This window comes from Pongo pygmaeus, chromosome 8, assembly GCF_028885625.2.
Source record: "Pongo pygmaeus isolate AG05252 chromosome 8, NHGRI_mPonPyg2-v2.0_pri, whole genome shotgun sequence".
Taxonomy (NCBI): Eukaryota; Metazoa; Chordata; class Mammalia; order Primates; family Hominidae; genus Pongo; species Pongo pygmaeus.
Genome location: NC_072381.2, coordinates 47,401,271 through 47,424,124, shown reverse-complemented (window position 1 = coordinate 47,424,124; position 22,854 = coordinate 47,401,271). Strand labels below are relative to the sequence as shown.

Genomic DNA, 22,854 nt, shown 5'->3' with positions numbered 1-22,854 from the left:
AACTTCAAACAGCCTAATATACATGTAATTGGAGTCCCCAAAGAAGAGGGAAGGAGTCAGGAGAAATACATAAACAAATAAGGCTGAAAATTTCCCAAATTTGATGGAAACTATAAACACACATAAGAAGCTCAACCAATCCCAAATAGCCATAAAGAAAATTATAGCAAGGTACATGATAATCAAATTGCTCAAATCCAATGTAAAGAGAAAATCTTTAAACTGGCCACATGAATAATGCACATCACATACAAGGAACAAAAGATAATAATGACAGATTACTCTTTGAAAACTGAAAGTAATTAGACAGTGGAACAATGATCTTTAAAGAACTAAAAAGAAAAATATGCCAGTCTACAATTCTATACCCAGAAAAATTATCTTTGAAAAAGGCAAAATACTTTCTCTATATAAAAAGCTAAAGGAATTCATCACCATCATACCTGTACTATAAGTCTTTTAGACAGAGGAACATAATACCAGAAAAGAATATGGATTTATACAAAGCAATGAAAAACATCATTAATGTTAACTACATTGGTAACATAAGATTTTTGCTCATTATTATCTAAATCTCTTCAAAGGATAACTGAATAAAATGGACAAAATCCTAGAAAGATAGAAACTAACAAAACTGATTTAAGAATAAATATCAGATATGAATAGACTTATATGACAAAAGATTGAATTAAGAATAATAAAAAAACTACTCACAATGAAAAGTCCAGGCCCAGAGGCTTCACTGGTGGAATCTACCAAACATTTATTTATTATTACTATTATTTTTTTGAGAAGGAGTTTGACTCTTGTTGCCCAGGCTGGAGTGCAATGGCGCGATCTCAGCTCACGGCAACCTCCGCCTCCCACGTTCAAGGGATTCTCCTGCCTCAGCCTCCCGAGTAGCTGGGATTACAGGCATGCACCACCACGCCTGGCTAATTCTGTATTTTTAGTAGAGATGGGGTTTCTCCATGTTGGTCAGGCTGGTCTTGAACTCCCGACCTTAGGTGATCCACCTGCCTCAGCCTTGAAAAGTACTGGGATCACAGGCGTGAGCCACCAAGCCCAGCCTAGCAAACATTTAAATAAGAATTATTATTATTAAATAAGAATTATCTTCACAGACTATTCCAAAAAATAGAAGAAGAGGAAGCATTCTATAAGGTCAGTATCATCCTGCTACCAAATCCAAAGACATTAAAAGAAAACCATAGGCCAATATCCTATATGAATATAAATACAAAAATCCTCAACAAAATACTAGCAAAACGAACCCAGCAATATATAAGAGGAATCATACATCATGGCCAAATAAGATTTATCCCAGGACTGCAAGGTTGGTTTAACATCTGAAAATCAATTAATGCAATATACCATATCAACAGAAGACAAAATTCACTTGATCATCCCAACAGACATGGAAAAAGCATTTGACAAAATCCAACACCATTTCCTAATAAAAACCATTCAATAGGGGCTGGGCGCGGTGGCTCACACCTGTAATTCCAGCACTTTGGAAGGCCGAGGTGGGTGGATCATGAGGTCAGGAGATAGAGACCATCCTGGCTAGCACAATGAAACCCCGCCTCTACTAAAAATACAAAAAATTAGCTGGGTGTGGTGGTGGCATGTCCTGCAGTCCCAACTACTCAGGAGGCTGAGTTAGGAGAATCACATGAACCTGGGAGGCGGAGGTTGCAGTGAGCCGAGATCACGCCACTGCACTGCAGCCTGGGCGACAGAGCGAGACTCCATCTCAAAAAACCAAACCAAACCAAACCAAACACCATTCAATAAACTAGAAGAGACCTTCTTAATCTAAGAAAAGGGACCTACAAAAAACCCATAGCTAACATTGTATTTAATGATGAAAGACTGCATGCCTTCCCCCAAGATCAGGAATAAGACAAGGATGTCTGTTCTTGTCACTTCTATTTATATTGTACTAGAGGAGGTTCTAGCCAAGGCAATTAGGCAAGAAAATGAAATAAAAGGCATCCAGATTGGAAAGGAAGAAGTAAAACTATCCTTATTTGCAGATGATATGATCTGTATGCAGAAAATCCTAAGGAATTCATTAAAAATCTATTATAACTAATAAATGAGTTCAGCCAGTTGTAGGATACAATATCAATATACAAAAATCAATTGTATTTCTATATATTAGCAACAAGCAATCTGAAAATGAAATTTAAAAAAAATCTGGTATACAATATGGCATCAAAAAGAATAAAATAGGAATAATGTTAACAAAAGAACTGCAAGACTTGTATTCATAGAAACTACAAAACATTGTTGGAAGAAATTTAAGATTTAAATAAACAGAAAGACACCACACTCATGATTGGAAGGCTTAATATTGCTAAAATGGTAATATTCCCCAATTAATGTACAGATTAAACACAATCCTCTTCAAGAATCCCAGTGGACTTCTTACAGCAATTGGCAAGCTGATCTTAAAATTTATACAAATTCAAGAAACCCAGAATAACCCAAATAATATTGAACAAGAAAAAGGAAATTGGAGGAAAACACTTCCCAATTCCAAAAATTACTACAGAGCCACAGGTAATTAAGACAATGTGGTATGGCATAAAAATAGACACATAGTCAATGGAATGGAACTCAAAGCCCAAAAATAAATCGTCACATTTATGGATAGTTGATTTTCAACAAGAGTAGCAAGGCAGTTCAATGGGAGAAAGAATAGTTTTTTCAATAAATAGTACTGGAACAACTGGATATTTACAGGCAAAAGAATGAAACTAGACTCCTACTTCACACCACATTCAAAAATTATCTCAAAATGGGTCAAATATCTGAATGTAAGAGTCAAAACTAGAAAATTCTTAGAACAAAACCTATGTGTAAATATTTGTGACCTTGGATCAGGCAACAGCTTCTTAGATATGACACCAAAGACAAAACAAATATTAATTGGACTTCATCAAAATAAAAAAACTTGTGTTGCAAAGGACATCATCAAGAAAGTGAAGAAATAACCTACACAATTAGAGAACATTTGTAAATCATTTGTCTGTCTTACTTTAAAAAACAACAACAACAAAAAAAGATAACTCGACAAGCAAAAGATCTGAACAGACATTTCTCTAAAGAAGATATATAAATGGCCTATATAAATACATGAAAAGATGCTCAACACCATTAGCCAAAAAGGAAATGCAAATCAAAAGCACAATTAGATACCACTCCACATCCACTAGCATGTAATTCAAAATGAATCATAGACCTAAATGGAAAAAAACTAAAAGCAAGCATAGGATAAAATCTTTGTCACTCTGAGTTAGGCAAAGATTTCTTAGATATGATATTTAATAGCATAAATGATAAATTGAATTTCATCAAAATTAGTAATCTGTGCTCTTTCAAAGACATTGTTAAGAGAATGAGAAGACAAAGGATGGACCTGGAGAAAATATGGGCAAAGCATGTGTCTTATAAAGGACTTGTACCAAGAATATATTTTAAAATGATCAAAATGAAATAATAACAAACACAACTCAATTAAAATGTGGGAAAAGGCCTGAACCCTTCAAATAAACACTTGAAAAAGATGCTCAACATTGTCAGTCATTAGGGAAATGCAAATCAAATCATAATGAGACACCACTACACAGAAGGGCTAAAAACAGAATGGCTAACATTAAAAAGAATGACTATACCAAGTGTTGTTAATGTGGAAGGACTAGAACTTTCATACACTGCTGATGGGAATATAAAATAGTTTTGTTAATAAGTTATGAACTTAACAAGTTAGATTATTTTCTTATTAAAAAAAAAAGACAGGATCTTGCTCTGTTACCAGAGCTGTAGTGCAGTGCCTCTATCATATTATAGCTCAATGCAGCCTAACTCCTGGGCTCAAGTGATCCTCCTGCCTCAGCCTCCCAAGTATCTGGGGCTACAGGTGGGAGCCACTACACCTGGTGGGATGGCTAATATTGAGTGTCAACTTGACTGAACTGAAGGATACAAAGTATTGTTCATGGGTGTGTCTGTGAGGGTGTTGCCAAAGGAAATTAACATTTGAGTCAGTGGACTGGGAGGGGTAGACCCACCCTCAATCTGGGTGGGCACCATCTAATCAGCTGCCAGTGGGGGTAGAATAAAGCAGGCAGGAGAAGATGGAAGAGCTGACTTGCTGAGTCTTATGGACTTCATCTTTCTCCCGTGCTGGATGCTTCCTGCCCTGGAACATCAGACTCCAAGTTCTTTAGCTTTTGGACTCTTGGACTTACACCAGCGGTTTTCCAGGGGCTCTTGGGCCTTTGGCTGCACAGACTGAAGGCTGCACTGTTAGCTTCCCTACTTTTGGGACTCCGACTGATCCACCACTGGCTTCCTTGCTCCTCAACTTGCTGATGACCTATCATGGGACTTCACCTTGTGATGGTGTGAGTCAATTCTCCTTAATAAACTCCCTTTCATATATACATATATCCTCTTAGTTCTGTCCCTCTAGAGAACCCTGACTAATACACTTGGCTAATTAAAAAAAATTTTTTTTTTAGAGAGAGAGTCTTGCTATGTAGTCCAGGCCAAGTTTCTTAACAAGTTAGTAAGCCTACTCATATGATCCAGCCATTCCATTCCTAGATATTTACCCAAAAGAAATGAAAGCACATATTCATACTATTAAAATAAGATGAAGACCAGGTCTGTAAATCCCCTGGACAAAGCCAGTTAAGCCATTAAAACAACCTTGACCTTGCAAATAGAAGCAATAGAAGCAAAACTTAATTTGGGCTGTTTGCAAATGTAAACTTTGGTTATTTTTTGTCTGTGCCTATATTAAAGAAAAATTAGGCTGGGCATGGTGGCTCATGCCTGTAAGCACCTTGGGAGGTTGAAGCAGGAGGATCACTTGAGGCCAGAATTTGAGATCAGCCTGGGCAATATAGCTAGCGAGACCTTGCCTCTATAAGAAATTAAAAAATTAGCCAGGCGTGGCGGTGCATGTCTGTAGTTCACGTTGTCCTGGTTACTTGAGAGGCTGAGGTGGGAGGATCACTTGAGCCCAGGAGTTCAAAGCTGCAGTGAGCTACGATCGCACCAAAGCACTCTAGCCCTGTCTCTTAAAAACAAACAAACAAACAAACTTAGGCTATGCCAATTAGAAGCCATCAACTAACTTACATAACTAGGGACTTTCCAATAGGATGGACTAAACAAGGCAACTATATAAATACAATTAATCAAATATTTTCTTTGCCTTGCTTCCTTGTTCATCCTATAGAAGTCTTCTGCTTGCATTCCTTTGGTGGAGTCCCAAATCACTTTTGATTTATTGCTGTCTGATTCATGAATTGCTGTTTGCTCAGACAAAACTCTTTAAAATTTTATTCTGCCTCAGTTTATACTTTAACAATACCAAAACCTGTACACAAGTGTTCATAGCAGCTTGTATGTGTAGAGCCCAAAAGCAGAAACAACCCAGTGTCCACCAACAGGTGAATGGACAAACTGTAAAACAGACACACAATGGAACACTGCTTAGCAATAAAAAGGAATAAACTCTGACACATGCTTCACCATGGATAAATATCAACAATTACTCTGAGTAATAGGAGCCAGGCAACAGAAGTACTTACTATATGATTCTATTTATATAAAATTTTAGAAAATGCAAGGTAATTTGTAGTTAACTGAAAGTAAATCAGTCAATGATTGCCTGTGGGAGGTGGTACCAGGAAGGAATTATAAAAAGGGATGAAAAAACTTTTGGGAGTAATGGATTTGCTCATTACTTTGGTTGCAGTGATGATTTCACAGGTGTATACACATGTTAAAACTTATCGAATTGCACACTTTAAATATGTGTAGGTTATTTTATGTCAATTATACCTCAATGAAGCTGTTTAAAAAATAAAGCCAAGTCAGATTCAGTAGTAGTGCCAAAAAGGCATTTGTAAAAACAACAACAACAACAACAACAACAAAAAACCCTCCAGTTTGTTTACTGAAGTATAAAGATTTGTTGATTACGAATTTGCATTTAAAAAACAAAACTAAGCCCCTCATCTCCCCAAAAATAGAGTACTACATATTTACATATTCCTCTAAAGGTCTTACCATATCTTTTCTCTTTGCCTTGTGACTTGGAGACAACAGAAGTGTTAAAGATAGTTAATTCTACAGCACTGGTCCCTTACATAATAATATGACCCTTAAGGAGTTTTTACTCAATCTTGATTATACACAATTTTTGGTACTATGAACACAAATGTTATGCATCATTTCCAGGACATGTACATTGCATGCAGTATGTCAAGCTAACCTGCAAGACTAATCTACTGCCCCCTGAAAGATATAATCCATTTGAGTCTATTATAAAACATATTCTGTATAATCTTCCTAAATTTTCTGCACAGAACAATTTCTCATTAAAGTTTTCAAAAACTAAATTTATAATTTTGAGTTCATTTTTTACAAAGCAAAAACAAAGCCACACAATTATTTGGAAAACATAATCAGTCAGGAAACTAAACCATTATAAAGTGTAAATATCTAGGAAGGAGGAGATCAGAACGTTTCATTTCTTGATAAGTTCTTGATTACCTGATGAGTATTACAGTGATGCATGGGTTGTCAACATGTTATTGAATAAGTGGTCTGTAAGTACTGATCATCTGAAAGCAGCACTTTTTCAACAAATACTTGATTACCTACTGTGTGTCAGGCACTGTGCTGAATACCAAGGACAAGTAATATCAAATGGATCCTTTTAATAGGGTGTTTCTGGAGAAAACTATAATCATGTACCTGGATTTCAGCAAGACAAAGGAGAAAAATGTGCCAAACTGTGGCACAGTAAAAACAAGTTAAAGAGTCAAGTGTAACAGCTACTTAATAGCTATGTAATCTTGGGCATAACACTTCACCTCTCAGGGCTTCCTCTAAAAATGAGGCAGTTTTGCCTGAACAGTCAGTGTTCCTTCCAAGATATTATGATTCCTTTAGTTAAACCTCCCCCCCACCCCACAAACACAATTTTTGGAGAGCAAACTTGATTTAAATGCACAGGCCGTTTAATCCAGCAATTCACAATTCCACTTTCCTGATTCTATACTACAGAAGTATCCATACTACTATATAAAGTCACATACATAGGATGTTTATCAGTGTTACATGTAACAGCAAAATAAAAATATAAGCAACTTAATGTTCATCAATAGAGGAAAGGTTAAATTAACTGAAGACATTTATACAACAGAATATTTTAAAGGAATTAGGTACATCTTTATGTGCTGATGTAGATAATACCTACAAAATGGTGTTACCATGTTGCAAATATTTCTTCTCAATTTGTCTTGTCCACAATAGGCTTGGGAGCCAGATGGCCTGAATTCACAGATCTGCATCATGGTTTCCTATTCTTCATTACAGACAAATTCCATAATATATGTAAACTTCAGTTTCCTCCTCTGTTAAGTGGGAATAATTACAGAACCTACCTTAGAGTATAATTATAACACTTATTCAAGTAAAACATGACAAGCATAAGTGCTCAGTAAGTGTTAGATATTATTTCCTATTAAGCAAAGTTTTGTTGTTGTTGGTGGTGGTGGTAATAGACTCAAATCTATCAATCTTTTCCTACTTCTTGATTTTAGCTTCCCTACCTGAAGTAATCCTAATAAAAGTAATTTTTCCCTCAAATAGATAGCTAATTCTTGCCATTTATCATGCAATCCATGCTCTTGTCACTAGTTTGAAATGCCACCTTTATCATTAGCAAAATTCCTATATATGCATAAGTCCATTTCTGACCTCTAAACCAGGAATCAGCAAATATTTTAGGTCAGACAGTAAATGTCACAACCAGTTGATTCTGCCTTTGTGGCACAAAATCAGTCACAGATGATATGTAAGTGAATGAGTATAGTTGTGTTCCAAGGGACATTGAAATTTGAACTTCATATAATTTTCATGGGTCACGAAGCATTATTTTCTTTTGCTCCCCAAAGCATTAAAAAGTGTAGGGCTGGGCACGGTGGCTCACGCGTGTAATCCCAGCACTGTGGCAAGCTGAGGCAGGCGGATCACGAGGTCAGGAGTTCAAGACCAGCCTGAGGAACACGGTGAAACCCCATCTCTACTAAAAATACAAAAATTAGCCGGGCATGGTGGCATGCACCTGCAATCTCAGCTACTCAGGAGGCTGAGGCAGGCGAATCACTTGAACCCAGGAAACGGAGGTTGCAGTGAGCCAAGATCACGCCACTGCACTCCAGCCTGGTCAACAGAGTGAGACTCTGTCTCAAAAATAAATAAATAAATAAACAAATAAATAAATACAAAATAAAAAAAAAAAGTGTAAAAGCCAGTCTTAGATCACAGGCTATACTAAAACAGGCAGCCAGCCATACTGGCAACCCCTGCTTTAACTTCTAAAAAATTTTTACACTTTAAAAATTTCACAAAATAAATACATGTGATAAAAAGGTTAAACATCATATAAGGGCACACAACCCCAATCCCTTCTGTGAGCTGGCAGGGAAGAAGAGTGGGGAACAGTCAGCAAACCTAACACATCTTTCCATAAGCTCTCAGAAAAGGCATACTTCTTGTTCGTCCCCACTGTACAGACAAAGAAACAGACCAGAGAGGGAAGGGTTGATCTATATTTGCCAGTCCTTTGTCCTCTGATACTTATTTCTCCCTGGCTCAGGCTGCCCAAGACTGTGCCTGGACACTCCTACCTTCAGGATCTCTGTTATCTCTCTGGTTATTTCTTCTTTTCCTATTTCTAATGCCTCCTGGAACTCCTATTAGATGTATATTGACTCTTCTAGATCTACTTTGCATGTCATGGCTAGTCTTTCCCACTTTCTTTTTCTTTCTTTCTTTTTTTTTTTTGAGACAGTTTCACTGTCAGCCAGGCTAAAGTGCAATGGCAGCCTCCACTGCCTGAACAGCTGGGACGACAGGTGTGCACTACCATACTGCTAATTTTAAAAATGATTTGTGGCCAGGTGCGGTGGCTCACGCCTGTAATCCCAGCACTTTGGGAGGCCGAAGCAGGTGGATCATGAGGTCAGGAGATCGAGACCATCCTGGCTAACACAGTGAAACCCTGTCTCTACTAAAAATACAAAAATTAGCTGGGCATGGTGGCGGGTGCCTGTAGTCCCAGCTACTCGGGAGGCTGAGGCAGGAGAATGGCGTGAACCTGGGAGGTGGAGCTCGCAGTAAGCCAAGATGGCGCCACTGCACTCCAGCCTGGGCAACAGAGCCAGACTCCATCTCAAAAAAAAAAAATTATTTGTAGCGACAGGGTCTCATTATGTTGCCTAGGCTGCTCTCAAACTCCTGGAATCCAGCGATCCTCCTGCCTTGGCTTTCCAAAGTGTTGGAATTACAGGTATGAGCCACCACACCTGGCCCTTTCCTACTTTCCATGTTTAAATATTCAAGAATCAATTGCTTTTTTTCATGGCAGCCTGTATGTATTCAGTAGGCATAATACCTTAACAAATCTGAAGATACTAATACTTACTTTAAACTTTTTTTTGTCTTACATTAGCTCCACTGCTTCAGTGCCTAGTTCTTGTATTTGTTTGGTCTGAAGCTTCTCTTAGATGCTACTGATTTCCCACAAATGTTTAGTGATTTTTGTTGTGTGTTCACATTATAAATGTGCTAGTAGTATCTCAGTCCATATGAAAATCACTGTATTCCTGCTGTGAATTCACATTTGTAACTAGCCCTATAATTCAATTTTACACTTATACCTAGTGCTTGTGTAGCATGACAATAACAATGTAAGTTCTTTGACTTGCAGTCCCATGATTCTTCAATCCACTTTCAGTCATATCCTTTTGGTATTTCATTTCCTCTAAAAAACCACTAACTTGAGTAACACAGTTCTTAAGTAAATGTTATGCTAAACTTCAGTCAGATCCTCACCAGCTCTAACAGACCTGTCTAACAGTTAAACAAACAATGACAGTCCGACAGAAGACGGTCATAAATGTGCAATTCAATGGTTAAATAATAACATGGTAATGAATGAATCACTTATGTCTTGAACTCATAATAGTTATGCTTTTTTTAAACCAACCTTGAATGTTATATTAGTTAAAATAACAAATTCTATTACATTAAAAAAAGATGACTCCATGTTGGTTAAATTTTCTGCCTTTGGTTGGTAATGGCATGGTTGGTAATGACTCCATGTTGGTAATTTTCTGCTTATGCCATGACTCAGTCATTCTATAGCTGACAGAAATGCATACAGATGCTCACCAAGACATTTAATTTACAAGAATGTCCACAGTACTGTTTTTTTTTTTTTCTTTTTGAGACCGAGTCAGGCTCTGTTGCCCAGGCTGGAGTGCAGTGGCACGATCTCGGCTCACTGCACCCTCCACCTCCCGCCTCGGCCTCCCAAGTAGCTGGGCTTACAGGCGCCTGCCACCACGCCTGGCTAATTTTTGTATTTTTAGTAGAGATGGGGTTTCACCATGTTTGCCAGGCTGGTCTCGAACTCCTGACCAAGTGATCCACCCACCTCGGTCTCCCCAAGCGCTGGGATAACAGGCCTGAGCCACCAAGCCGGGCCCACAGTATTTTTAATATCCAAAATACATCATATACAAAAATTGGGAACATAAATGTCCATCAACTGAAGAGTAGTCACATATTATTCAATAGACTATTACACAGTAATAATACAATACCATGAAATAGCATGGGTGTGTCCCACAAACAATATGCTGAGAATACTATGTGATTCCATTAACATGAAGCTCAAAACAGAGAAAACTAAAAGCAGATAAGATAAGTTAGAATACAGATGGGAAAACAAGGATATAACTGACTTGGAAGAAGCACAGGAAAACAGGATGATAGAAATGTTCTACGGTTATAATTTGATATATCTGGTGGTTCCACAGGGTAATAAGTATGTAAAAATTCATTGAGCTGTACAATTAAGATTCGTGCTCTTATGTATTTTATGCCTCGACAAAAACAAAGAGAAAAATGCAGCTTCTAAACTGGTTGGAACTGTGCTTTAGGCCAAAATCCTCTGAGCCACAAATACTGGAAATCCAACATCTTTTTTCATTCTTTTAGTTACATGACAACTTTAAACAAATGGTACAAGAATAATAATACAAAATGAACGCTAACATTCAGTCCTAAAATACTTGGCTTCTTACTTCCAAGATCGAAGCTACTATTTTAATACAACATTCAAAAAACAACATTAATTACCAGACATGAAGGCCCTGCTCCTGCGAGCCTTGAATGACAGTGAAACGTCACGACATCCCACATCTATCTCAAAAGCACGCTAGAAAATGCCTCCAAGTTTAACAAGCCAAGGACTCAGGAAGAGAAGCTTCAGATGTATAATCAAACTATCATACCGCCAATACCATCATCACAAATAGAAGTATCACTGTCGTGCTTCCTGCGTTGCTCAAGGGTAGAGTCATTTTTAAGGTGCATTCTCCGACAACGCCAGAGGCTCCCCATCTCCTCCGCCCCACTGAACCCTCCACGACAGAGCATCTTTACCGGCGCTCGCTCTGCCATCTACAGATAAAGAGGGGCTGCGGCCAGAACAATTTTAACGCGATGACGAGGTCACCGCTGACTAAAAAGTTTATCCACTGAGAGGAGCAGAGATGGTGATGAATAGATAAAAACAAAACAAAACCCAACACTGACAAGCGAATCAACCGTCTCTGGCCGCGCTTTCCCTAAAACCGGAGCCGACTCCGGCAGGCTCATCCCTGAGAGACAGGGCCCCCCGCAGGACCGGTCCGCGAGGCGACCCCACCCGACCAGACAGGAGCCCGCAGCCCCGGCGCCCGCACCGCCCGGGCCGGAGCCCGCGGGAGTCGCGGACCGGCGGGCGAGGCCGGGCCAGGTACTCACCGCGCTCGCCTGCTCTGCAATCCGCCGCCTCCTGTGCCGCGGGCACACCCGGGCGGCACCTCACGCCTTGGGGCCGCCGCCGCCGCCGCCTCAGCCACCCACCCCGCCCCGGCGCGCCGCCGCGCCGCCGCGCCTGAGCGGCCACTTCCGGCGCGCGCGAGGAAATTCCGGCGCGCGTGAGGAAATGCCGCCGCGCGCCCACGGCCCCGCCCAGAAAGCTCCGCCACTGGCAGCTGGGTACCGATTCATAACCGACGTGTTAAAGTATCCGTGTGTGTGCCTCCAAAAACCGTTTGTGGAGGCAGCAGAGTGCCCGAGGCAGGAAACCGCTCCGGTCTGGAGGCGCCCCTGCCCGGACTCGTGGACTGCAGCGCTGTCCCGCCCAGAAGCCGATCCTGGGAGTCCGAGCGGGGCCGCGGGGCCTGCGTGGCAGCCGAGCCGAGGGCTTCGGGCCGCGGGGCTGTGGAGCGCCCTTTGTCGCTGGGCCGCCGGCAGCTGTGAGCGCATCACTGCACTTCCCCGGAGGAGTTCCCTCATCTGTTGAATGAGGGAGTTGAGGCGGACACGCTGGGAAATGGCTTCGAGCTCACACACTGATTTTCGTGAGTGGAAAGAGAAGCCCTTTCCTAGGCGTCTTCCATGCCACTGCGTGTTCCAGGGTCCTCCCCGGGTTCTCTGTCTCCCACGCCACCCCGAGAACGGCCTAAGCCGGCGAGCGAAGGCGCGACGGCGCCGAGAGCCGGCTCTGGTGGGCGCCGGGCGCGTCACCGCGGGCTGGCGGGGGAGGGGACGCTGGGAAGCCCTCCAGAGAGAGGAGCCGCCACCGAGCAAATTCCCATCTGCCACGCACCGCGGAGCCTCGCCCTCCGCCGCCAGCATTTTCTTTCTTTGTCCTCCTAGCCCTACAAACGCTGGGTTTCCTTTCTCATTCGTGGACTTTTTTCCCTGGATCCTTCTTACTGCTCCTACCTTGTGGCCGCACGTCTGGCACACGCGCGGCGGGCGCTGCCTGAACCCCCGAATCCTCACAAGCCTCTGTGCAGCGGCCACGGCCCTCAGCTAGCGGCGGGGAGGCTGAAGCCGCAGGGTCAGGGTTAGTTGCCACATGTTTTAAATTGCTATTCGAATCTTCCATTAGAATTGTTTTTATTTATTCATCTATTTTTTGAGACAGGGTCCCGCTCTGTCGCCCAGGCTGGAGTGCAGTGGAGCGATCACGGCTCACGGCAGCCTCCCCACCTCCGACTCCAGCGATCCTCTCGCCTCAGCCTCCCGAGTAGCTGGGACCACAGGTGCATGCCACCACGCCCGGCTAATTGTTAATATTTTTTTGGGTAGAGCTGGGGCCTCCCTGTGTTGCCTAGGCTGGCCTTGAACTCCTGGGCTCAAGCGATCTTCCAGCTTCGGCCTCCCAAAGTGCTGGCATTACAGGCGTGAGTCACCCCGCCTGGCAAGAATTGTTGTTTTGAAACTAACTGAGGTTCTCCCGTCAATGGATTTAAATTGTTACTTTTTAATGATTTTTTTTTAAGTAGCCAAATACTAAATGTATGTAATTTGAATGTGGAGAGAAGATAATGCATGATTCAAATTATGTGGCTGATCATGGGTGATACACTGGGATATAGCTATAAAATAAGTAGTTCTCCTAGGGAAAATATTGAAGTACAACTGTGTTGGATTTAATATCAGAAAAATGTAATTAAAAACATTTCCTGCCAACAACTTCCGATCTGATACTTAAACAAAACAAAACAAAACAAAACTATAAAAGTTTCCCATCTCTTTCGGGCCTTTTAAATTTCTACCAAAAGCAAGTGATGCTGGCTGATTCCCCTGCTATAGCAAGTTGTGAATAAATAGCCTTTGCTGGTTTCCACAGTTTTCCTGGTGATCCCATGGTAAGTCTGTACTGCTTGTCCGTGAGGTCCCCAGGCTTCCACCCATTGTGCCACCCAGAGACCCCTCATGCCTCCATGTTCTCGGCCTATCAGGTGCGCCGATGTGGTCAGCATAGGGCTCACCTCACTCTGCGTGGAGGTCTCTGGCTATTTATTCTCAGTTTGGTACTCTGATTTTGTTATTGATTCTCATTTGTCTGGCATCTCTAGTGGAATCAGGCCATTCGTTTTATCCCTTTTCACTATATTTTGTGTTAGTGTTTAGTGTTGTGCTGTCAAAAAGTGCTGCTTATCATAAGAAGGAAAACCATAGGAAAGGACACAGGCACGGGGCTCATAAGCCTCTTGTTTGAGCCAGCCTCACAGCTCCTGATTTAGCAATTCTCATCACACCGGCCTCTACTTGGACAAACTTTGCTGTGGGTTTCCAGTAAAACTGAATGAGGTTCTCCTTCCATCTCGCTTTCATGTCCTGAGAGACACAAACATTCCATTTCTCGCCAGCCTCACCAGCCAGCATTCATGATGTTGTCTAAGTTTAAATCTTCTCCTCCTCCAGGAAAAACTCCTCCTTCTTACATATACTCTCTTAACAATTCTAATTCTTATGCCCATCTCTGAAAAGCATTAACTTCACCAAGGTTGATTTGGTGAAGATCTTATTTGGAGAACATCTAACTTGAACAAAATTGCTCATTTGAGAGACGCCTTAGAAACGAAAGAGAATAAGAACAGCCTTTTTTGATTGGTAGTCAGAGGTCTCCAAATGATATTCTGATTCAAAAAGTGCTTCCCTGAAAGACTCTTTGGCTAAAGCTAATGAGCGATTTGGCAAATTTAAGCAGCAACAACCTAGACTCATTTTCCTAGTAAATTCTTCTGCTTATCGTCCATTTGCTTCCCTAATACAGCTCTCCCTCTTCTCCCCCTTATCCTTCTGATCTCTTCCCTTCCACACATCTGTCCACACTTCCCTTCTCTTCCTCTTGTCCAGATCCCTGCCCTTTCACAACAACCCTCCTATGACCCCAGGATGCCGGCTGCCTCTCTGAAGGCCTATTCCTCCGTGAGCCCCATATACAGACAACTGTGGAATTTAAACCTTAGACCCAAGCTAAATTAATAACCATAATTAAGGATTTCCCCAAACCCAGGCAAGATGAGCAACTATTCATAAAATAATTAAGAATACTTTGGCCAGGCACTATGGCTCACACCTGTAATCCCATCATTTTGGAAGGTGAATCAGTGAGGACTGCCTGAGCCTACAAGTTAGACCAGCCTGAGCAACATAGTGAGATCTCCATCTCTATGGAAAAAAAAAAAAAACCCAGGCATGGTGGTGTGTGCCTGTAGTCCTAGCTACTCAAGAGGCTCACATGGGAGGATCACTTGCGCCCAGGAGGTTGAGGCTGCAGTGAGCCATGATTGCACCACTGCACTCTAGCCTTGGTGGCAGAGCAAGACCCTATCGCAAAGCGGCGGGGGGAAGCATGTGACCCAGTGTTACCTAACCCATACCAACTTGTACACATTGACCAGAACCTTGCATGCTAAATCCTGAATGGCAAAAGTTGACTAGACTCCCGCAAAAGGGATCCTAGGATCCCACTGTCCACAATAAAACTGAAGAGTTAACAAAGAGGCTCAAAACATAGGGCAAAGTCTTCTAAAAGCCATACCTCAAACATTCCCCCCCAAAAAGATTAGACCATAATCCAGTGTCATGCAAAAAAAAAAAAGAACCTGCAGGAGGTTTTTTTGGGATAGGCTAGAAAATACATTGTACCTATACCATTTGGGAGTCTAGAAAGTGGCCCTTTCATTGCTTGTTGTCAGGGAGCTAAATCTGAAATCGGAGACTTAATCAAAAACAGAAATGAGAATGGGAAATAGCCCCTTAACCTGAACTACAACACCTGGCAGACATTTTAAAAGTGCTTTAGAACAAAAATAAGACAGGACCCAAAATTAACTTGTGGCCCTGCTGATCAAACAGCTGGGTGGCCCCTCCCCAACCAGTCAGCTACTGACAAGGGCACTTATAGATACTGTAAACAGAAGGGACACTGGGAAAAAAAGATTGTTCAATCTTAGAAAACAAAAATCAAGACAAAAAGAAAAATCCCTCACTTGAGATCAACGAGGTGCACTGGGGAAAGGAAAAGCACCAATATCCTGCAATACCTTTAAACACCTGCCACACATTAACCATACATACAAATGGTGCGTTGCTTTTCCTAGGGTTGCTGTAACGATTTACCACAAACCGGTTGGTGTAAAACTACAAAAACCGTAACATCACCCCTGGTTATTCAGCACTCTAACTGGGGAGTTACTGGCTCATTGTTTATGCAAACAATCAGCAATGTTCTCATCTGTGGGAATCCTGTTGTCATAAACTTATCATTAACCCTGGCAGAAGTCATTAGCAATGCCACTTCTTCCCTAGATGGGGCACCTATCAGTCTCAACTCATTGGCATGAGTAGTGATGGACAGTCTCATTGCTGTAGATTTCTTGTTGGTTGGTGATGGCCTCTGCCACTGCTAATACTGCATCTGGATCAGTGAAACAGAGAAGGTAGAACAGGCCACACATCACCTTGAGGCAAAAGCTATTTGGCTTTCTAAGGTTGATCCTCACGGCCTATATGGGATTTGCTCTTGGCCTGCATTGGTCAGCTGAAGTTTGCGTTCAAAGCGTCTCACAGGGACAGTTGCTCTTGTTTGCCATAGTGGTCCTGATGTTGTTCCACTGCATCCCATTCTTGTCAAATGAGCACCGTGATGCTACAACAACAGAAGGATCAAGATCTCACAATATAGTTGACCAGAGAGACAACTGAATAATCTCTGAGCAGTGAAGAGCTGGATCTCTAGACTTCCTTGAGTTGGCCAACATTTTACAAACAAGAAAATGACTAACAAGGGGGACTAAGAGACTGAACATGCAAACAGACAATGGCCAGACCACGTACGGCCAGAGGATTTGAATCAGATTCTCTGCAGAACTAGCCAGGAAGCCAAACCACAGCCTCTGTAACAATTATCCCAGAATGGTTAGGACTTGGTCAGGAACTGCAAGCTTCCCTGTTTTTTGCCCGCTGAACTAAACAGAGAAAGCCACCTGTGTCCCCCAAACCAATCACATAAGAGGCCCTCCTCCTGGTTAGCTGCCTCCAGCTTCCCCAGGCCAACAAGCCCCAATCACAGCATCCCTGAAGGCTTCTCCTCACCCTCCCCACCTTTTATTTTTTACTATAAGGCTTTCCCACTCCTCTGCCTGCCTTTGAGTGTCTGCCAAAAGTAAGTGATGCTGACTCTTTTGCTATAGCAAGTTCAGAACCAAGGGCTCCTGTGGGTTCTCGTATGGGTAGCCTTTGCTTATTTCTACAAAGTTAAAGATTATAGGTAATTGTGTGAATATCTCTTTAAAAATAGTGTCCAACCACACTTCCTCTACTTTTTCCAGTGACTGTCTTGTGAGACGCTACAGCTCTTCCATCCTTGGTGTCATTCTTATTTTTAGAAATCATTTGCTATGATCTTACTTTTCTTCCCAGACACTGAAGTCCCCCAAACCCTCAGTGTGCTCCTTTACCATGGGGTTCTGAGCAATCTAAGAGCTTCAGGCCCTGTGGCCAGAATCTCCAGGAAAATTCTCAAGCTCTTGAAAACTCCCAGAAGAAAGGCACAAAATAGGGAGCAAGGCACACGCCCTAGGGAGAGTGGAGGTTCCAAGACATGGGTGCTGCCTGGCTCCCTGCAGTCCTCTGACCAAAGTCTCTTGCCCCCAGAGACCCCTTCTTCCATGGGAGAGTATAGAAAAGGATTGATGTGCAGGTGAGAAAATCGAGCAGCCAAGAAACAGGTTGCTCTTCTGTTTACATTGACAAAAATACACAAAAACTTGAATGTTTTAAATGAATTTCATATTTTTATTCAAGAAATCGACGGTCTGCATGGTAAATATTGTTTGTGTATGAAATATCAAACTTGTTTCCTTCTCAGAAAATGAAAAATGTTTTTTTTTTTTAGCTTTAGAATTCACTTACCTTGCTTACCAGCACATTTTTAGCTTGAACTGCTCAGTGTCATCTGAGAGGATGCAGGTTTATGATCTCTCCTAGTGTGGTAGTCACAGTGGCTGGGGTAGTTTCAGACCACAAGCTCCCTCCATGCTGACCTTCACATTTCTGCAGCCCCCACAGTGAGATGTGCCCCCATAAAGGATCCCCTGCCCGGGGTCCAGCTGAGAGATCTTGCTTGGCCAGGTCCTGTGATTTAACACCTCAGAGACATCTGCAAAAATACCTGGTCACTTGACACAGCACTCAAATTTGTAGTTGCAAAGATAAACTGTGATTTCTCCAGGGTGTTCAGAGTGTTTGCCTCCTTAACTCCTGGGAGCAGCCTGCCCTTGCAGCCCTCAGACGGCCACTACCTGGCCTCAGCAGCAGGACACAGTAGTGGCCCCACGCTGAAAAGTTCTCTACATGCAGGTTCTTATGACCTCAGCTAAGACGATCCTTCCTGAGTCCCAGCTCCCTGAAGAGGTGGGAGACTCTACACAGTTTCGGTCAAGGCTGCTGCCATGGAGAAGAGACAGGGCCATAGCAGGCAGCCCTGGCAGAGGGTGCTTTCCCTGCAGGCGCACAAGCCTAGGACATGCACCTGGAGCATCTTCATGTGGAAGACGTGAGGGGCCACGCACACTGCTGCATGCACCCTGCAGACCCACCTTTCTGCTTTTTCAGGGCCACAGAGGTTAGGATTCCCTAGGACTTCCTAGAACCACCCCCCAGTTGTGAGGACCACTAAACACAGGCGAACCTCAGAGATACTGTTCCAGACCACCCCGGTAAAGCAAAGAAGATTGAAGATCCCAAGTAAGTGAGCCACACAAGTCTCTTGGTTTCCCAGTGCATATAAAAGTTACACTTACACTGTACTGGAGTCTGTTAAGTGTGTGACAGAACTATGTCTAAAAAACAATGTACATACCTTGGTTTAAAGATACTTTATTGCTTAACAGTACTGATAAAGAGACATGAAGTGAGTGTGGGCTGTTGGAAGAATGGCCCTGATAGACTTTCTCGATGACTCAGCGTTGTCACAAAACTTCAATTTGTGAAAAATGCAATAAAGCAAAGAGCAATAAAACAAGGTATGCCAGACACTATGCGTGAACGCACCCGAGGCAGGGAGAGGCACCGCTAACTGCTCCGCCTGCCTGCGGGAGAGGCTTTCTTTATATGTTAGAAATTATGCTTTCCCTTCAAAATTTCTTTTGTATATGAAGCATTTGTTCAAGCCCTGTTCTCAGGCACATTCAACTAGATTTCTGCCCACATAAGCTGGCCTCGTGGTAGGAAGAAATCCTTCGTGAAGGTTGTCAGAAAATGTGTTTTTAGGGGAAAATAAAACAGCAAACATACACACACAAATAGTCCTAATGTAGAGTCTACATTAGGGGTAGCTTTTAGTATTAATTTTTCTTGGCGTAGATTTCTACTTTCAGAGGTAAAGGCTACAGCAAACAGCTGGCTCTGGAGATTACTTTCACTTCCAGCCCCTGTGGTCCAGGTTGAAGGAGGAAGCCGTGAGCAAACACAGGCACCCACGGCTGGGAGGCGGGGCCTCATGGGCCTGGGGCGGGCACGGGGCGAGGCGTGCAAAGGCCTGTGTGTACACCACCTGGTGAGGTGTGCAAAGGCCCATGTGTACACACGTGTATGCGTGTGACACAGGCCCTTGGCATCTGACACAATGCAATCGCAGATGAGACTGATGTTGACAACAACTCCCATTTGCCCACTCACCCATCAGCTCCACGCCCGGCATGAGAAGCTCAGAGAATTCCTCGAGGAAGACATAAACAGTAGTGAGTGTGTCAGGCTTCATGGTGGTTCAGGACAGCATTTTCCCTCACATTTCTAACGGCCTTCCTCAGGACTTGGCATTTTGTGTTCTGTCTCCCACAGCTCTAAGGCCAACTTCAAAAGATCAGCAACAAGCAAATTGCTAGAGAACTGTGAAGACCTAAACTTGACACTGGCTGCTGCTTTGTTCTAGGGATGGACACCTTTAAGGAAGGGATTCCTTGAACAGTGGAGTTAGCTGAGTTTTTCAGTTTCTATCAATGTGCCTATTCACATGCAAATGTACCAGATAAGCCAGCCATATCTCCGGAGCCCCTAGTCCTCGACCACTATTGATGCCTCAGTTGTTATCATGATAGAATTCTTTGTGACGTTTTAAATATTGTATGGAAACTACAAAATCAGAAATCTGTTGTTTCCAACTAGAATGTTAAAAAGAAAAAATGTTTACACATTTTATGATACATGATTTTATTTACACAACTGATTTTCTTAGTCACCTTGATTACAAAAAAAGGAACACGGTCTGGTTTAATGACCTTTCATAAATAGATTTTACAAATTTTAATAACTGACAGATTACTACTTAATACTCAGTAATACTTAATACTTAGTAACTTCTGCATATACGTGTATGAAAATTCCAGTAGAGCTAATAAGGATGGGGACTTTTATAACTCAGGAATACACAATTAGGTTATTGGTCAAGGATAAATTGGTCAAGGATAAATTCCCCATCACTGGGTCAGCTGTTTAGACCTGGAGTTCTTACCCTCCTGAGAACAAACCTGTTGCAGCAATTCACACTTACTGTGCAGGCATTTTTAATAATTTGAGAGAGTTTATTCTTATTTCTGCATTTAGTAAGACTATCATTAAGCATATCTGAAAACCAAAAGTTTACCATGTCTATAGATATTTGTAAAAGAACTTATCACAGTGTATCTGAAAAACAGCCCAAATTAGAGCCAGGTTACGTGTCCAGTAAGCATTTTTCAAACTCTCCCTCTGGGTGTGTGCACACACACCATAAGGCTCTATTACACAAGCATCCAAGCCTTGGCCTCACAAAATGCCATAATTTTGCTGTTTTTGTGAAATGCCTATATAAAATACAGTATTTGAATGAGACTATTTTAAGTCCTATCAGTGCTTTAAGTCTGAAGAGCAGGCAGTGTTTTGGTAATCCGACTCTTTTCTGCGAAGTTACAGTGCTGACAACACAGCCAGAAGAGCTGCTGAGACTTCCCAAAAGCTGCCCCCACAAGACTGGAGGAGCGTTGTGCATCTGTGACCACAAACAAGCAATGAAGAATGACAAGAAGCTTATGAGTCATGGTCAGAGCCTAAGAAACAGAAACATCTTGTAGCAGCATTAAATTACAAACACAGGAAGAGCTGATCCATGGGCCTTTCACACAGGCTCTATAAGAGCCAAACACCATCTTTTTCACATCAGAATTGTAATCAGAGGTGTAGCAGTCCTTGGTCATTGTCATTGCTACTTCTAACACAGCTAGCTAGCCTGTCCCTTTATGAGTAAGTTGATAAGATTCAAATTAAAGTGAGTACAAGCCCTACCTGCTCTTAACAGGTAGGATGAGCCACTGCTTTCGCCTCTACTTGGCTGTGGGGTGTGCTGCAGGCTGGTGGCAGGTGGGATTCACAGCAGCAAAGCCTCTGCTGTCAGCAATTCTGGGACTCCAACAGCCCCCTTTCTTCATACTGTTCTCATCAGGGGTAGTGGTTGCTCGGTACTGAACACGTGAGGATGATGTGGTGGGCCCGGGGGACAAATGTGTCTTGTGAGCCCTCTTCCCTGATACCACCATCCACATAGTAAAGATGGCATCGAATCTCTCCATTGTGCTAAATCTAGGAATCATCTTAATCATGATGAAAACCAAATGTCTTCCTAAGGAAAGGTTGCATGATTAAAAAAAAAATCATTCTCAAGATCTCGAATGCTGAGCCCAGGCCCATCCTCGGGTCCCCTCTTCCCCTCCAGCCCTGGAGGGGCATTGACACTACCCCCAGGCCCCCGCCGGGCTCTCATTCTGAATAAGGACAGGTCATCTGGGCCAGCATTTTTCCTACTGCCTTTTTTGTGTGTGTGCTTCATGTTTAAATTTTTTGCCTTGTTTGGCGGCAACTAGAAAAATCCAACAGTTCAGGTCCAATTTCATACACCAGGTAGTAAGTGGTGGACCCACACATGTGAACACAGAACGTTGGCGGTCACTGATGGACACAGACCAACACTGGGTGCTGCTGGGCACTGAAGAGAAAGGAATGCTTAACCACTAAGACTCAGAGCTCTTACCCGGTGTGGCATGTCTGCTAGGAGGGAAAATCACCGGCTATCGGAAGTAAAACCACCTTGGAAGTTAAAACAAACTACCAAAAACGAGTCTGCCACCTGGGAACTGAACATGGCTCGGCCAATGTGATGTTCACAAAGAAAGGGCCGGTAGACTTTCCATTCTCAGCATGTTTCTTCCCCTTGTGAGTCCATTACCTTTCACAAAGAAATGTTAACTATCAAACGTGTCCATTAATTTTGCCGCTGAGGGTGAAAGCATCCAGTTAGCATATACACTATCATTTGCATATCTTGGAAACCCAGTGTTAGTGCCATCAGCTCTCGTGAGTGGTACAGGACTCTCTCCAGGCCAGTTCGGGTCTGACATGCCTAAAAATGAAAACAGATCATTTGTTCTGCACTGAAGAACCAAAACTTCAAGTGCAGACAGTAAGGCCTTGGCAAAACTCCCTTTGATGTTCAAACCAAACTCGTGGTTTCTGTGCCAATTATATTAATGGTTTTGTGCTCCAGGTTTCCAAAAACACTGTTATAGTTAGGGGAAATATCATGTGCTCTCTTGGTAAATGTAACTTAACAGACACTACCAATTTTGACTTTTATGAACTTGAGACTCACAAATCTGATGTATATTTGTCGAACTGCTTAACTCTTTTTCTAAGGCAGTGTAGGGCAACAGCACACTGCTGCACTCAATGGCTTACTGCAGCGGGATCGTTCTATAAAACATTCTCTAACATAAAGGAGGCACCCGTCTGTTGTCTGAGCCTACAACGGAGAAGAGGACCTTCCAAATCGAGGGCGCACGCGGGCCAGCCTCATAGCATCGTCAGCAC

General features: G+C 42.6%; 2 protein-coding genes across 9 annotated transcripts in view; both read right to left on the bottom strand.

Annotated features, from left to right (window-relative positions):
* The window catches only part of CSGALNACT2 (chondroitin sulfate N-acetylgalactosaminyltransferase 2), a 50,960-nt gene extending 35,826 nt beyond the window's left edge, over positions 1 to 15,134 (bottom strand). For 5 of the 8 annotated variants that reach the window (XM_054503930.2, XM_054503934.2, XM_054503932.2 and 2 more), the window contains exon 1: positions 11,911 to 15,134. The gene's annotated coding sequence lies outside the window, so the exon portion shown is untranslated. Of the gene's footprint in view, positions 1 to 7,288; positions 7,446 to 11,910 lie in introns of all 8 variants that reach the window. The other 3 variants (XM_054503931.2, XM_063669804.1, XM_063669807.1) reach the window with 3 other exon arrangements.
* A 5,015-nt stretch (positions 15,135 to 20,149) lies between these two features.
* Positions 20,150 to 22,854, bottom strand: part of RET (ret proto-oncogene) — a 53,292-nt gene continuing 50,587 nt past the window's right edge. The window contains exon 20 of the mRNA XM_054503928.1: positions 20,150 to 22,387. Coding sequence (XP_054359903.1) covers positions 22,230 to 22,387 — 158 coding nt within the window. The 3' untranslated portion in view covers positions 20,150 to 22,229. The remainder of the gene's footprint in view (positions 22,388 to 22,854) is intronic.